Below are 18,204 nucleotides of genomic sequence, written 5' to 3' on the forward strand. Positions count from 1 at the left end.
CAAGCTATCGCCCTGGGTAGAGTGCTGTGGCATCATAGCTCATAACAACCTCCAACTCTTGGGCTCAAGCGATCCTTTTGCCTCAGTTCTTCTATTTTTAGTAGAGACAGAGTCTTGCTTTTGCTTAGGCTGGTCTTGAACTCGTGATCCCAAGCTATCCACCCGCCTTGGCTTCCCAGAGTGCTAGGATTACAGGTGTGAGCTACCACGCCCAGCCTCATATTATTGTATTGATAAATGTTGGCTTTATAAAAAGAGGTGAAGTTTTGGTGGCTTTCTATTGCTGACAGACTTCAATTGATATTCTAAATCCTGTACAACTCAGTTCCCGTGCTGCTCATTAATTTTTTTCCCCTACTCCTCACAAACATGATAGATTCATCTACCCAGTGAGCCTCCTTCTTAATGGTGTGCTAAACATACCTTCCTCTGTTCTTTTTTCCTTTGAGACAGAATCTCACTTTGTCGCCCTCAGTAGAGTACCATGGCATCACAGCTCACAGCTACCTCCAACTCTTGGGCTCAAGTGATGCTCCTGTTTCAGCCTTCCTGGTAGTTGGGACTACAGGCCCCTGCCACAACGCTTGTCTTTTCTGGGTCTCACTCTTGCTCAGGCTGGTCTTGAACTCCTGAGCTCAAGCAATCCACTCGCCTTGGCCTCCCAGAGTGTTATGATTACAGGCGAGAGCCACCGTGCCCGGCTACCATTCTCTCTGACTCTTACCTTTCACTAGTGCTCTCCTTTTGGCCTGCTTAGGAATCCTACCTATTTTTTAGTGTTCCATTCAAACTAAGGCCACTCCAACACACCGTAGTTCCACTGTAAACTCCTTGAAGCCAGAAACAATGTCTTTTACTTCTTCAGTATTCTTTTTCATAGTGCCTAGCACATACAGTATTTGCTCAAGAAATCCAAATGAATTTAGTCACAAGGGATTTTGGGAAATACACTAGGATCTATAGCTTGCTTTGGTTGTTATCTTAGACAATGTAAACTCTGGCTTGCCATGATGAATACTTTAGATGTCTGGAAAAAAAATCTCCTGTGAACTACTGAAAATATTCAAAACCAGAGTGTGAGCAAAAGTATGGCATGTCCAGCATGTCCTTAGTTTTAAGTGCCTATTTATTTTGATCTTTGGATTTTCCAACTGCCTAACCCTGTGGTGACATCTGTATAAATCAGATGTGATTATTATAATTCTCTTTGAGAGTGATGTCTTCACATTTCCATGCCCACAGCCTGCCAAAAATATAGCTGATGAAAACCAGGGGGAATAGAGGAATTTCCTGAAAGGAATAAACAAGCACATTTTCTTTTTCTCATTACATTTCCACAAATTCATTTCTACAAATAATTTTTCAATACAGTTACATTTACATATCAGGGATCTTGTAGTAATAAAATATTACCTAGAACTGGCATAAGCTTTTTGCCATGGGAAAGTAAAACACACACACACACGAAGAGAGACTGAGAGACTGAGACAGAGTGAGCTAAAGATTGCCAGACAAAGAGAAGGGAGATAGGAAACTTGGAGAATGTTCAAAGGAAAGCCACAATGAGAGTTAAAGGGTTGGAAAATATAATATTCTAGAACCTTATCACAGATGATTACTTGCCCTTCTTCCTACTCAGTCACTCTGTCATCCGCCCACCCATTCTCACTCAGCCACCACCTTCTCCCAGTCATTTGTCTACTCACCTACTTGACACCCACTTCTGTCTGCCAAGACAGATACACTTTTAGCTTATGTACCAATGGACATTTGATTGTTTCTGAGTAAGTGTGAGTGTAAATATAAGAGAAAGGGAGAGTAATAATCTTTTTGAGAGACTGGGTTGAGAGAGAGTATCTTTTCATGCATATGTATGCATCACTGTTTATGAGGGTGTATTCCTGCATGAATGAGTGGCTGAGAATGACTCTGTTTACCAAAGTGCATCTATAAATAGGTGTCACTGTACGTGAAGATGAGAGAGTGTGTCTGTGTTAATTTTCTGATAAGTTGGGTAGGAGGGGGCTGTGAGTAAGAGGCAAACTTTCTTTAGCCACCCAAAGGAGTGTTAGAGCCTCGGTAGAACCTGTCCTGAGATTAGGGATCATTCTAATAAATGAGCCATACTACATATACTCATGATAAGAAAATTTTTCAGTGGAGACCACAGTGGGTTACTATTTTCCAACTGCCTAACCCTGTGGTGACATCTGTATAAATCAGATGTGATTATTACAATTCCGTTGTATGTTTCTTTGCCCAACAATAAGGTGAGAGAACAGAAAAAGTCGTTTTCCTCTCACTCAGGTATTAAATCACCGCGGCCAAATATATAATAATAAGAGCAAAGCATTTGCATACAAGTTTGTGTGCCCTAAGGTGTGGTGGTGATGGTGGTAACATGTGTGTACTGGGGTGGCAGTATCTGTGATGGAGTTTCTCAGCTAAATCAGCTTTCAATTCATGATCATAAAATCATTTTGCTTATAAATCTAGTTTCTCTGTGGTCTCTTAATCGTTCAAGACATTATGTGTTTCATGTGTGTATGTGGGTAAAAATGGCACTTTACTTCATCTCTCCTCAAACTGTGTTTTGAGACTCATTTGAACACCTATTCTTTTCTTGCCAAGATTTATATTGATTTGTCTGGCTCTGAATTCATTTAGTGTTAAGGGGACCCTGTGTTGGAAGATATTTTCCGTTGTTTCTCCGGTTTTAGAGGAAGTTTAGCAAGTAGATACTCTTATTATCTGTACGCTTATCTTTCTGTTTTTCTTTTGTCCCAGATCATCTCATCATTTGAAAGGAGCTAACAATCATTAGTTTGAGAACAAATTTATAAAATGTTGACTCAGAGATTGTTCTTGGGTGGATGAAACTCCTGTCTGTTATTGTTGGGCAAAGAAACATATAACAGAAATGTGATATAGGTGAGGAAAGATTAAAGAAACAAGAATTAGCCTACCCCAAGAAGTGAAGTTTAAGGGGAAAAATACGATAATGGCTTTCAAGTTCAGGAAAGGTTGATATAATGAGGTAATGCCTTGTCTTCCGTGAAGATAGAACAGATAATAACCGAAACTATAGATAGTTTCAGAGACTTAGGCTAGGGCTTCATTCATTCATTTAATAAACAATTAATGAACACTCCCTTTGTTTATTGAATACTTTGGACATTGTGGTAGGAGTTAGGGACACAGGAAATAAGGCATAGTTCCTGCCCTAAAGGGACTTGGAGCTAAGTAGGGGAGATAGGCAAGTAAGGAGAAAATTCCAGTTCAGTATGATAAGTACCACCACATAGGTTTGCACAGAATGCTCTAAAGCAAGAGGAGAGGTCAGGGAAAGGATGGCATTGGGCTCAAACATAGGGAATCATGAATGAATTTGGGGGATTTTTGGTTGTTTTTTGAGATGGCATCTCACTATATTGCTCAGGCTGTTCTTGAACTTATAGAGTTAAGTGATTCTCCAGCTTCAGGCTCCTGAATAGCTGGGACTACAGTTATGCACCACCACACCCAGCTCTGTGAATGAATGTATTGGAGAAGAAGGGTCAAATTGGAAACAGTCCATGACAAAAGAATTTATAGGATTTAGTGAATGACTGTAGTGGTTTTAGGTGATAGAAAGTATTAAAAAAAGACTTTTTTTTCAAGACAGAATCTCACTTTGTCACCCTTGGTAGAGTGCCATGGCGTCTCAGCTTATAGCAACCTCAAACTCTTGGGCTTGAGAGATCCTCTTGCTTTAGCCTCCCAAGTAACTGGGACTGTAGGTACCTGCCACAACGCCCAGCTATTTTTAGAGACAGGATCTCACTCTTGTTCAGGCTGTTCTCGAACTCCTGAGCTCAGGCAATTGACCCACCTCGGCCTTCCAGAGTGCTAGGATTGTAGGTATGAGCCACTGTACCCAGCCTAAAAAAGGATTTTTGAGTTGGAGATAATCTTGAAGGATGGTGGTATTGAGGACAAAAATAGTGAAATTTAGGAAGTGGTGCTAGTTTTGGTGGGATGCTTTGATTTTAGATTTGAATTTTATGTGATTTGGGGTCATTCAGCATTCATTCAGATGCTTAGGTGCTAGGTACCAGGATAGGTATTGTTACAATGATTAAGACACCACAGTCTAGTGCTTGCTTCGTCAGCACATATACTGAAATTGGAACGATACAGAGAAGATTAGCATGGCCCCTGCGCAAAGATGACATGCAAATTTGTGAACCGTTCCATATTTTTTAATAACTAAGAAAATGACATGAAGGTTATGTTAATCAGTTTGATAAAAATATTTCAAATTGTGTATGAAAACACCACACTGTATTCCATGATTGCATTAATGTACACAGCTATGATTTAATAAAAAAAAAAGACACCATAGTCTAATCCCTGGTGGAGCTCTCAGTTTAGTGTAGGGAGACAGACAGTTAAGGAGAAAGTAACAAGACAGTGTGGTGAGTGCTATGACAGTGGAAGCACAGTAGGTTGTGAGAGAGCATAGGAGGGACAGAAAAAGAGAATTTGAGTGGGATTTTGAAACCCCCATCAGGGGACAGAGTTGGTGTCAGGGAAGGACAATGTTCTAATCAAGAGAAAAGAGCTTTTTTCAAACATGGGGTACTCTTAGAACTGTAAGGGTGAGTGTGTTAGGAGTTAAAAATCAGGCCTTTCCAGTGGCTAAAAGATTTGGGCTAGAGAAATAGATGTGGGTGTCATGAGCTTGGAGGTAGAGCTGAGTGAGGATCGAGAATTGAGACTTGCAGCAGACTTATGATCTAGAAATTAGACATGAAGGAGTAACAGATAAAAGAGAAAGAGGAGGATGTGTATGAGAGGCAGTAAGTGAAGAATAGTGCAATTGGAATATAGTCCTCAGGCTTCCAGGAAAGTAGAGTTGGCTTTGGCTCACTATTCTAAGTGCTATCAAAATAAACACTGGATTTGGCTTTTTTAGTACAGGTTTTCTTTTGGAAGGGCCAAATAATAATTTACCCATTTCAGCTAGAGATTTAATCATGCTATGCACCTGAAGAGAGGGAATAGAAAAGAAATGAGGGATGATGGGGCAGCATTCCTGCTAAAGGAGAGTAGGGGAGGAGTGGGTCCTTGCTCAAGGGTCACAGGACCATGCAAAGAGGGATGGCGTTGTATAATCTGGCTGGAGGGTCTGGTTATTCTTTATACTAAAACTCGGGTAGAGAAGACCTACATGATATACATCCAATATATCATCTGATATACCTTATTCAGGAACGTAGCCTGTGTCTATACAACAGCAAATAAATGTTTGCAGAAAGAATGCATTCTGGCATAAGGGTGTAGGCTTTAGTTTGTGGACCAGATGGTGGGTTCTGTTGTTGAATGGCCATATGTAATTGATACATAAAGTGACAGGCTGAAGCAAAAGCAAAGTAAGTATTTTTAAGACAAGCAGTTAAAAAAGGAAAGCAGACTGTGACCCCAAAAGCATAGGAAGATTCTGCCTTCTGGCTTTTGGAAGAGATAGGAACTTTGGCATGTAGACAGGATGTCAAAGAAGAATATGTCAAAGAATAGTAATGGGGTCACTGGCTCAGATTTTTTTAAAGATGAAGCTGTCTTCTGTCAATTGAGAAGACTCAGGTTTGGGGTGATTGGCCTTTTTGCCCTTCTTCACTTGTCTCCCACCAGTCACCCTCCCAAGCCCCCCCCCCAACCCCTGGCTCTAAGGTTCAATTCCCACATTGAAACAGTTAAGATCTTGTCTGGGTTTAGATAATGGTCCTCTTGTATCTTTTTTAGAAAGCAAAAGAGAATGCAGACATTCAGTGGCAATGCTATGTGTTTTAATGGAATTAACAAACAAAAACTTCACCCCTTGACTTTAGCATTTACTGCGTCAGATGGGTGTATATAGGTGTGCTATACATGTGTGAATACATGTGACTGCATGAAGAGTGACAAATGCAGGTGATGGTCCAGTTTGCCCCATAAGGGTCATCTGCCTTCACCTAAATGAAGAGATGGTGTTTTGATGTGTGGCTAGATTTCTTGAGGGAGCCAATGAAAAAGCTACCTGAAATAATCTGTGGCTAGAAAAGTGAAAGAACTCCAGCAATTATTTGAGAGGATTAGAGAAACTATTTCTTTTAATGGGATGCTGTCTGGAAGGAGAATAGTCTGTGTCCAGTTTTCTCGGATGGCAAAACATTTTCCTTTTTGGGAAGGGAATAACACAGCACAAAGAGGCCAAGTCTGTACGATACAAATGAAGTGGAACTTGGGTAAAAATGGAATCAGTGTAGACTGCCAATTTAGCTAACTTAGGCCTTTTAAAATCTGTTATGCAAGCTAGCCAAATCTTCTCGCTTTGTGCCGTTTAGACACATGTACAATTTTGTCTGGAGGTGAAGAGAGTCTTAGAGTTTGTTTCATAAACTAAAATGGCTTCTTTAACCCTCACAGTGGGGAAGCACAGAAGGACCCAGAGGTAACCTCCTGCAGCAGGAAATGGGAGCTTCATCCTGCTCCCCCTGTCAACCTCCTGTCCCTGTTTCCTCCCAGCAGATATCTCTATTCCAATCTCCCCTGCCACTTTGGCTCTCTTGCTGTCACATTTCAACAGTTCTCAGAACGTCACACTAACTGGGCTTAGACAGAGGGAACTTGGCCCAGTCATTAACTGGGCTGCACAAAAGAAGAGCAAAACAAACCAATTTTTCAAAATCAAATAACAACAACAGAGACATGTTTACTTTTACATAAAGAGATTTTATGCACACACACCCATGCACACACATATCCTCTTTGTTATTCAGCTAGAGTATAGACAAGGTAATTACTTGGCCAAATCAATCAAATCATTCAAACTTAGAGTGGCCCAGAATTTTTAGTTCTAAATGGTTCATCAGTACTAAGCATGATAAGGAAGGTTGACTTCCTCAGACTGCATAATTGCTTCAATTCTCTGCTTCTCTTTGCATATGTTCATTATTGAGAATCATTTCCAATTTGAGAGTAGGCTTTAATTTCTTGTAAATGAATAGGAAGTGAGTAAGTAAACGTTCGGTGTTTTCCTCAAATTATGTCTCGTAATGTAAGAAAACAGTGGCAAAAAGCCATCAACAGATGGTGTTTTCATTAGCCAAAGATTTATTTTTCAAAGCATTTTCATATTAATGAAGTAAAGTTGAAATTAGAGTCATCTTGTCAGTTCTGGTTCTGTGTTGTTAAAATGTGCTGGCATTTTGTGAATTGCTAAGGGGCCAGAGCAAACTAACCATTTGCCATAATTCTGTGACGGTAACCCAACCAGACCCAAAATTATGTGTTCAGCCCTAATCTTTGTTTTCAGTGGCTTTATAGAAGCCATGAGTCTCAGTTCTGGGCCATAAATGAGGAACACTCAGCAGGGATTTTAGTCCTGCTCTGCACTGTGAATTATTTATGAGATATTAGTTTCATGACTAGTTTTGCAACAGGTCACATGTACTTGATAAAAACATTCTCCCTGTGGAATCCCATGTTTGAATAGAAATGCATTATAGTTGGAAACATAGATTTCTGATATTATTACCATCTCTGGGCTCATCTATCTACATTATACTGACCTAATATATCAATATGTTCATTTGTGATATATGGAATTTCCATTGATCTAGGAATTTGTACTACTCTGACAGAGGAACTCATCAACTAATTGGGTCTATTACCAATTCCCACTCTCTGGCTTAAGCTAGACTCTTTTATCAAACTATAGCTCTATCATGTTCACCTTATGGCCAAACTTGAAGAGGAGTTGAGTCTTGGCAGCCTCTACTTTATGGCTACCAACATACTATTTAACCCTGTGTGATTTAGCATCTGCTTCCAAAATCCTACTAAAGTCCTTTTTCAAAGGTCATCTGTGACCTCTAATTATCAAATCCAGCTGCCTTTTATCAATCCTCATGTTTCTTGTAATCTCTGTATATTTGGCAGTGACAAATCCTTTCTTGAAACACATTTATTTCAATTATCCTCTTAGCTTGGCCCAGACTTGCATTACCAACTGCCTTGAATATTACCAACTGCAGCCTCCTAACCAGTGTCCCTGTTCTTCATGGTTTCCTGTTTCTGTCTGCTTCGCATATTGCTGTGAGATTAATCCCCTAAATGCAGCCCTGATTATGCCATTACATTGCTCAGCAGCCTTTGGTAAACCCCCAATGCTCAAAAAAAAAAAAAAAGGGCATAGACTTACTCCTCACCTAGGCATTCAAGACCTTCATAATGGGGCCTCAATCTCCGTTTCCAGCCCTGTCCTCCACCACTCTTTTTGTACCTTCCATTCTAGCCAAACTAAACTACTGTTCTTGAACATGCCATAGACATTATTTCTTTTTACTTTTGCTTATTTTCTTTCCTTGTACCTGGAACACCCTGCCTCCCTCCATCTCTATCCATTAAATTTTATTTATCTTTCAAGACTCATCTTAATTTTACCCCCTCTTCATCTGTGAAGTCACTACACCTTGAAGAGAGTAGGTACTCAATATATTTTGGTATTAAATCCCTGAACTACCATTTCTTTTTTCTCGTTTCCCCTGACATCAGTTTAGCTTAGACATCATGCCCAAATCAATGATTGCTGCACCTCCTTTTTCCTTCTTTCTTCCTCTTGTCCTTGCTAAGGCCAGAAATTGGGCCATGCTTGTGGCTCAAAGGAGTAGGGCACTGGCCCCATATGCTGGAGGTGGCAGGTTCAAACCTAGCCTCGGCCAAAAAAAAAAAAAAAAAAAAAAGGAAGGCCAAAAATCCAGATAGCCGTGGAATTAAAGAAGATCAGGGAAGACATTGTGCCCCCAAGCCAAAAACAATTGAATAAATTGTGAAAGATCATTTTGTGGAAATAAAGCCAAAGACATTGAAAGAGATCTGGCAAGAATGGAGGTAAGGGTTAAGCTTGTCCTGATAATCTAGCTAGAGAACAAGTGAAATCCATCTACCCTGCCTAGAAACACATCTATCTATGTGAATATATCCTCTGGGATATATTTATGGGAACAGTGCGAAGGATATGAAGGAGCCACAGCTACTTAGCAGACAAGACAAGAGCTGAATACACAAGTCCCCTCTCTTCCTCTGTGTCTCCCCTCTCCCTTCTGCTCCCCCAATTCACTTTTTCAAAAGCATGAACTTTGAACTACAAACCATAGGAACCATGGAGACGGCAATGAAACAACGAACATGACTAAGGGAAGGAATGCTATTAGAATAAGGGCAGAGATGAGGGGCGGGGGGGTATTACATTTGGAACAAACTTTATGGGATATTAGGATGGCGATTGAGAAAGGAGTAGATAATTGGGTCGGGTCCTGGAGGAGAGGCAGCTACTAGAACTAAAGACTTGAGAATGGGGAGGAGTCAAAACCCATAATCAATCTAGGATGAAATAATGTTATATTCAGCAGATGCGCAATGTGCTCCTAATATGTACCTAAAAGAGTCTGTGTACCAGTAAGCAATAGTAAGCAATGGATGTCCTCCCTTGACACAGTCAGGCTTTGTGTTTTGAAGTCTGACACCTTTGGGCAATGCCACAGTGGCAAACAAGGAAAGCCGTGAGATACAATGCTAGATTTTGATGAAAGCCAAACTCAAAATATTGCCTCTCTTTTTTCTTTCTTTTTCTTGTTTTAATTTTGCTTTCAATTTCAACTGGCTTTCACTCATCTTGAAGTTTTTGAGGTTTTTAAATTTTTTTTTTCTTTTCTTCCTTTAGTGATTCTCTTTCCCTTTGCCTCCCAAGTAGCTGGGACAACAGGCACCTGCCACAATGCCCGACTTTTTTCGGTAGAGATGGGGGTCTTACTCTGGCTCAGGATGATCTTGAACCTCTGAGCTCAGGCAGTCCACCTCCCTTGGCCTGCCACAGTGCTAGGACTACAGGTGTGAGCCACCATGCCTGGTCTACTTTTTTTTTTTTTTTTTTTTTCCTAAAGGACCCTGCTGATAAATATGTTACAAACAAAAAGACAAAAAAAAAAAAAAAAAATCATGGACACTGGGGCAAAGCTCTGGCCTGAGGTTCTGGTCCCAGCTTTGTCACCTACTAATTATATGGTTATGCAAAACACATTAACTTCACTCTGAACTTGATTCTGTTCTCAGTAAAATGCTGACATCTCCTACTTTGTGAGGCAGTTATGATTTTTAAGTGGTGTATATGAAATTGCCTGGTGTAGTGTCTGGCAAACTTTCAGTAATTATTACGGTTCCTGACTTATGATGGTTCAACTTATGTATGGTTTTTCAACTTTGTTATAGTGCAAATGTGATGTACATTCAGGGTGCTCCTTCACTCATGATGGAGTTACATTCTTGACTTATGACGGATTGTAAGTTGAAAATTGTAAGTTGTAAGTTGCAAATATCTTAAGCTGAAAATGTGCTTTCAGGTTTATTGGGATATAACTGCCCTGTAAGTCAAGGACTATCTGAATAGTTTTCTTAGTCTATTCATCTGTAAAAGAGATAAATACACATGGATTACTATGAGGGACAAATGAAATTGCCTATGAAATACTTTGAAAAGGAAAAAAATATTGAAAACATAAGATTGCTTTAATGTCAATAAATTCCTACATTCACAAAGTTATGAATGTCATTTGTATCCTCATAATAAGCAAATGTGTACAGCAGTATTATTAGCGCTTAGAATAGTGCTTGGCTCATAGCACATGCTAAATGAATCTTTGAACTATTTGTTTATTGACTGACTAATGTTCACATGACATAGATTCTTGAGTTTATTGTTCTTTTTTCTCCTCTTCCCTATTGTCTCTGACATCATGCTCTCTGCGATGACAGCAAACCCTGGAGATGAACCTCACCAACCTGGTTAAGCGCAACAGCGAACTAGAAAATCAAATGGCCAAACTAATACAGATCTGCCAGCAGGTTGAGGTACGTAACAGAAACACTTGTTATTCTTTCAGAGGACTGGGATCATCGATCCTTTAGGGGATTTCACTTTTGTCAGAGTGTAGCTCAGTCATTTAGAGAGAAAGACTGAATGATAGTTCTAGGAAGTCTTATTCCTTTAAAATACTTGTTCCAAAAAAAAAAAAAGTGACTGATATCTATGGTTTAAAAAATTAGGTTGTGCTGACGGATTGGGGGGACAACAGTCCAAGGGACAATTCTTTCTCCTTTTCAAACAGTAGGCAGTGTATGAATCAGACAGAAAGGATGCTTCTTCCTTCATGAAACTGGACATTATCACTCCTTAAAGAGATTACTGGGGTGTCATAGGGAAGTTGGGAATCCTTGGGTGAGTTTCATTCAGTGCAATATTGTTTTTAAGGTCACTATCAGGACTGTTTCTCCTCTTACTGGCTTTTCCTCCCTTCCTCCCCTGCCTGTGGTCCTGTTTATACCATGCACCCCACCTGGTCCTCACTCATCACCTTTCCACTTACTCTTGTCATCAGCAAATGGTATCTGTCTCGAAGTTGTCTGTGAATTGTAAAGTGCTGTATGAGTGTGAGACTTTAAAAAATTCTTAATGTACATCAAATCTTAGAGCAGAGCTTACAATAGGTGGACACAATAAAAGATGTTACCGATCTTTCTTTCTCAAGACCACGAAACTAGCAGTAGGTAGCATTTGGTTTTGTGTTGATTTTGTTGAAGGGCTGATGGCAGAGCTTCAGGTGTAAACAAGTTGGGTATAATACTATAGGATACCGGTGGTGGTGGTTGGATAAAAATGTTTCAATTCTATTTAGAGCCTGATAAAATGATCTTACTTGTATAACATATAAATGTAACATTTCAAAGTTCGTTTTATTTCTGGCTTGGCACCCGTTGCTCAGTGGTTAGGGGGCTGGCCACATACACGAGGCAGGCAGGTTCGAACCTCGCCCAGGCCTGCTGGACAACAATGACAACTGCAACAAAAAAATAGCCAGGTGTCATGGTGGGTGCCTGTAGTCCCAGCTCGGGAGGCTGAGGCAAGAGAATCACTTAAGCCCAAGAGTTTGAGGTTGCTGTGAGATGTGACACCACAGCACTCTACCCAGGGCAACACAGTGAGACACTGTCGCAAAAAAAAAAAAAAAAAATCATTTTATTTTAAGTAATAAAATAATTTTATGAAAATCTCATATCTTAATCTTACCTGAGGATTCCTATTTAAGAGACTATGGAGGATCTTGTAAGGCAAAGAATCCTCTTACTATATGAGTAACCCTCCACCCTCTATTCATCTGGATTTCTTAAAATACTGGGATTCTTCAAGTATAGTGTATTTATATGATGAATATACCATAGACATGTAATTCCTGTTGAACACTCCATTTATGGAAGAGAGTGGTGCTATATGTAGGGTATATAAGATATTGGTTAAACTCAGGTGTGAGATTGGAGAATGAGGTATAGGGTTTGGGCAGAAGCCTGAGGAATGAAAAGAAAGAACGCTGGAATGTGTTCTAGATCAAAACTTTGATCTAGACTTGGCTTTTCTGTTAACTGGTAGTCTGGATATGAATAATTCATTTAGCCTCTCAGCTTCAGTGTCCTTACCTATGAAATGAGGAGTTGAACTGAGCACATGACCTTCAGCTTTTTTCCAGATTTCATAGTTCCTGATTCTGTGAATGGTTACTTTCTTTATTCTGTCCATTTTCTCTCCTATCCCATCCTTTCCAAGGTGGAGAGAAACAACATAGAAAATATTTCAGAGTGGTTTTCAGCTAATCAGAATCCCTCTATGCTGCACTCTGTTAGAGTTTCTGATTATGCTGTTAGATTACAGTGAAAGAAATCCACACTGGTGAAGGGACAAGGGAGTATTGTAAGCAGGAGACAAGATAATGGATCCCTGGGTTTAGAATTTGCATGATTGAAGGTGGGGTAACAGCTAATAGTGAATAAAATGTAGCTAGAAATGGTAATCATCACCTTCCTCATTCTCATCAAAATGATTATTAAGTACAGAGCAACAAGTTGTAGTCACAGTAGCAAAGCAGTTTATTTTAATTGCTCATTCACTGTAGGACCCTTAAAATGTCTCATCTCTCCTTCCCTGAGGAGCTTATCACCCTTACCAGCCTCACCCAATCATACCCTGTTCTAACCTTTCCCAGCCTATCCTGCCAATCAAGCATTTATATTCAGAGCCCTGCTCTTTTCAAAAAGTGGAAGGAGCAAGTTTCCTAAAACAATCCATCATTGTGTTCATAGAGGAGGACTCAAACTATGGCCTTTTAGGTAACTGGCAGTGTTTTAACAGTGCCTTTCTGAAGTTTAGTGTTCCTGGCTGAGTCTTAAATAAGGTGACACTAGTGCTGCCATATGTAAGTAAAGCAGGAAGAAAGAATAGCCTCATGATGAACCAGCTAAGTAGATACTTAAGAATCACCCGTAGGGGTGCATTTAGGCTACTGTCTGCTCTAGTTACACAGAAGGTAAACTTTTACCGATACCTCTTTATGTCTGGCATTATCCCAGGTGCAAAGAAAACAGCATAGACACAGTATCTACCCCCAAATCCACCCTGGTGTGGTTGTACATGTACAGGAAATACAGACAATGGAATAAAAACATTAACTAAAAACTGGGAAAGAATAATGAGCTATCAGTTTAGGATTCTTTGACAGGAATTCTACAGGATACTTTATGGAAGACCATGGCTGTCCCCCATGACATCATCCCTTCTGAAAGGTTAGGAATGTGCCCTTAACTTCCTCTTAATAATCAGGTGATTCCAGGCTACTTTATTATACTCATTCGACACAAAGCCTGTGTGTCCAAAAGCCTTTAGGATGAGCCTCAGGATTAGAAATGTAGTTAATGAAGAGACTGAGATTTCATAAATACTTTATAAAATGAATAAAGAGTAGGAGACTGGCAGTCGTGAGAACCAGACACTGAAGGATGATTTGGAATTTTTTCATTTTTATCTAACCCAGATTTGTGTATAGGGAATGACTATATTCACAGTGTATGTAAACCAGGCATTGGGCAGTGTGTGTGTGTGTTTGTGTGTGTGTGGAGGATGCGGGGCTAAGGCACTTCTGAGAAAACTGGAATAGACTATTTTCCTGCCAAACCTGTTCCCCTTCCTTATTGTCTGCAAATGTTTTTGTCACAGATTGGCTTTTCATAAAGGGACGGTAAATACCGCCTCCCTATGCTAGTCCCTTCTCCTTGTTCTCTATTCTCCTCACAAAGTAAACAAAGCTGCAGTCTTCCTATTATTGCAGAAACAGAGATTAAGATCACCACGAATTCCATAACTGAATTCGGTGGTGAGGTAGATTGTTTTAGTTGTTGCCCAGTTTTCAGAATTCAGTAGATGGCAGCTGGAAAATGTTTTCTGTCAGGACTGGAGAGCATGGGAAGGAGGTAGGGGCAACCCCAAGACTCCCCCTAGTCAGGTTAAGGAAGGGAACGCTTTGACCTTGCTGCTGTAGCCACTTGATCACTATATATAGCTTTTCTTTGTCTTGGCTCATCAGGCATCCTTTGTTTACATTTCCAAAGGAAACGTCTGTATAATGCATAGCCAACGGAAAATGTATACCAACAGATGGATACTTACTTCCTCTTGGCTTCCAAGACTTCATGGTTTTTGTGACTAATAAGCATTCCTGAAGCATAGTGAGGGGAAAAGTAATTACTTAGTACTTAGTTGGTCAACAGTGTTTCTTGAGCCTACACTATGCATTCAGTATGGTGGGCAATTTGTGGGCTCCAAAAGAAATATACCTGGTTGATGACTCCAGGAACTTTCAGTCTAGTTAGGGCAAACAAAGTTATCTAGTGAGGAGAATTATTTACAAAGCAGCATGAGATCCAGGGAGTACAAACACATGTAGTATGGCCCTTGCAATTTTACTTATTTAGTATTGTTCTTAGCTTTTAGGGCACTGAGCATATTAAAGCACTTTCTTGGGTATTTTGTGTACCACCTTCTTTTGTGCCTCTCCAGAACTGCTGTGGTACAGTGGGGTAATCCATCCCAGAGGCTGCATGGGTAGTTAGATTTCCTTCTGGCACTTCTCAAGTTTAGCAGAAAGAAGAGAGAAAGGAGATGAATTAGAAGAGGTGGGGGAGGCATTTCTTAGTTTGGGAAATGTCAACATTTTGTCTTGCCCATAGGTCTTAGCTTCCAACACTTTTGGAAGTCTTTCTTTCTCGCTCCTTTTATTTTTGTTTTTTATTTGTGTGTGTGTGTGTGTGTGTGTGTGTGTGTGTGACTCTGACCTGGGTAGAGTGCACTGGGTGGGGTGTGGTAGCATCACATATCTCACAGCAACCTCAATCACCTGCCTCAGCTGCCCCAATAGCTGGAACTACAGATGCCCATCACAAGGCTGGCTAGTTGTTGTTGATATTTAAGTAGACACAGGGTCCTGCTCTTGATTAGGTTGGAAATCTTTCTCTTCAGAGTTCAGTGTTAAGTGCAGTGGTGTTCTGCCCTTTCTGCTCCTATTGCTCACAGGAAGGATATTTGGCTTGAGAAGGGCAAGAGTCATGGAGTCTACATAATAGATGTCTGACTGCTTCTCCATGCGTAAAAAAACAGGCCTTTCAAAAGAAATTAATGTTAAAAATCACTGCTATGAATGATTTCAGCAGATGATCCTTAAAGGTTTTAGGGTGGTTGAGCTAAAAGAAGGAATGGAGTCTAACCCATTAAAGCACAAACATGTTTGTTGGAGGAGCCCTCCACAAACGCTGAGGACATAATACCCATAAAATGAAGGATTGATTAGAGTGAAGTGAGTGTAATCAGGGAAACTTTAGTGGAGAAAATGCCTTTTAGCCAAATGTTAAAGGAGAAAAACATTACTCTCTCTGCAGAGATAAAGAGCAGAGATACTAGAGGAGGTGGAAATGAGTACATTCTATGGGCAAAATGGAACCTTAAGCACTGGGTGCATAAAGATAAATAGGAAAATGGCTCTTACCCTCGAGGAAGGCACAGCCTGGTGAGAACCTGACAGGTAAAATGGTGAATAGAATGTGAAGTGATAATTATTATAATGAAGGTAAATTCAAGGTGACTAGCTCACTTGAAGGAAGAAACACCCAAGTTTTCCTGAGGAACTAGCTAACTTGAAGGAAGAAACACTTCAGTCTGCCTGAGGAACTTAGGAAAGATGATAGAGTAGAAATAAAAATCAAGTTATCTTGAAATAAGAGTAAAATTTTGTCTGTCTGAGGAACTTAGGAAAGATCATAGAGTGGAAATAAAACTCAAGTTATCTTGAAAGAAGAATAAAATTTTGCCACCAACAATCAGATAAGGGCTTGGCGCCCATAGCTCAGTGAGTAGGGCACCAGCCACATACACTGAGGCAGGTTTGAGCTCGGCCTGGGCCTGCTAAACAACCACAACCGCAAAAAAAAAAAAAAAAGCCAGCCCTTGTGGCAGGCACCTGTAGTCCCAGCTCCTCGGGACACTGAGGCAAGAGAATCACTTAAGCCCACAGCACTCTACCGAGGGTGACATAATGAGACTCTGTTTCAAAAAAAAAAAAATTAGATAAGGGAGTGAAGGGGACCACATTTAGGAACACAGAAGAGTGATCAGCATAGAGATGTTCAGGGAACCGCCAGAAGTTTGGTTTGGCTAGAATGTAAATGTGAGAATCATTGCAAGAGGTGAGTATGGAGAAATAGCTCTGGACCAGATAATGAAAGGCTTTTAATGCCAAGAATAGGTACTTGGACTTTATCCTGAAATATCTAGGGAACCATGGACGGCTTTTGAGCAGGTGAATAAAATTTCATTTAAGAAGAATTTCTATAACTATAGTATGGAAGATGGAGCAAGGCCAAAAGTAAGGGCAGAGACTCATTTCATTTAGACCTCTATTCATCCAGGGAGTGATGAAGGCCTAACCTGAGATAGTAGCAGTAGGATTAGGGAGAAAAAGATAAATTCAAAACTTTTCTAAGTGGGAGAATCAGTATTACTTGTCAATCAGGTAATGGGTGAAGGGGTGAGAGAAAATAAATACGAGGATGATCCACAGATTTCTGGCTTGGGTGACCGAATGGATTTGTTACCTTTAACTGGGTTAGGAAATACAAAAGGCAAGCTTTTTTTTTTTTTAGCTATGTGACGTTTGTTGTGCTGAGATCAGAGAGTCTAGTAGAAAATGCCCAGTAGGCAGCTGGCTGGCTTGGTCTGGAAGTCAGGAGAGAGGTCTGGGAAAGGGATAGACTTGGAAGTCTCATTAATATTTAAGTCCAGGGAGAATGGGTAGAATGAGAAGAGTCTAAGACTGATCTCCAGTCCAATTGTTTGTCACTCAAAATACAACAACAAACTGACCTTCCAAAAATGAGTAGAAAGACTGTGATACTTTTGATGAGCTTAGTGAGGGGTGAGGGGTGGTATACATTTTGAAAATTAAATACCAAAAGAAAGGCTGGGGGCAGTGGCCCATGCCTTTAACTCTGGGAGGCTAGGGCAGTGGATTGCTTGAGCTCAGGAGTTCGAGACCAACCAGAGCCAGAGCTAGACCCCATCTCTACTAAAACTAGTTGGGTGTTGTGGCAAGTGCCTGTAGTCCTAGCTACTCAGGAGGCTGAAGCAAGAGGGGCCATGGTGAAACTTGCCTTTTCTGCCCCCATCGTTCACTGAAAGATCAACTTACAATTAAGGCAGATTAATGAGAGAAAGGTTTATTTCCAGATACCATGTGCAGGGGAGAATCACAAGAATGATTACTCAATGTCTCAGTGATGGTCAGATACCTTTTAGAAGTGGGGGTAGAATGTGGAATGTAGGTACTGCAAGTGGTTGCTGAGGAGGATGAATAGATAGGGGAAACAGATTGACTTGTAAATTAACCTGAGAGACAGATATTGTATTTATTTTTTCTTTTTTATTTCCTTGTTTTTATTTTTTATTTTATTTTTTTTTTGAGATTGGGCCTTACTACGTCGCCCTTGGTAAGGTGCTGTTGTGCCCACCCCGGGGGTCGCCTACCCAAAGACCGCTCACAATCACAAATCGATGCAAAAAGCAAGAGGCAGGTTTATTGCTGGCGCGTCAGGGTTCCTCAGCCACAAGGGGGAAGGAACCCCTAGAGGCTGTTACAGGCTGCTTTTAAGGCGAAAAACTACATGCAAGGGGGGTGAGGGGGCGTTAGGGTATGAGGCGGTTGGTGATTGGGGAATTCATAACTTGCAGGGTTGCTGGGCAGTTTTGCTCTGGGG

General features: G+C 40.5%; 1 protein-coding gene and 1 non-coding gene across 2 annotated transcripts in view; both read left to right on the plus strand.

Moving 5' to 3' along the window:
* Positions 1–18,204, plus strand: part of MID2 (midline 2) — a 112,226-nt gene that overhangs the window by 20,511 nt on the left and 73,511 nt on the right. The window contains exon 3 of the mRNA XM_003799727.3: positions 10,834–10,929. Within this exon, the coding sequence (XP_003799775.1) occupies positions 10,834–10,929 (96 nt within the window). The remainder of the gene's footprint in view (positions 1–10,833; positions 10,930–18,204) is intronic.
* LOC111728407 lies at positions 4,136–4,242 on the plus strand. Its single transcript, XR_002775712.1, has one exon. It is a non-coding gene; the product is annotated as a U6 spliceosomal RNA (small nuclear RNA).

The sequence above is a fragment of the Otolemur garnettii genome, unplaced genomic scaffold (assembly GCF_000181295.1).
Source record: "Otolemur garnettii isolate 467f Iridium unplaced genomic scaffold, OtoGar3 scaffold00155, whole genome shotgun sequence".
Lineage (NCBI taxonomy): Eukaryota > Metazoa > Chordata > Mammalia > Primates > Galagidae > Otolemur > Otolemur garnettii.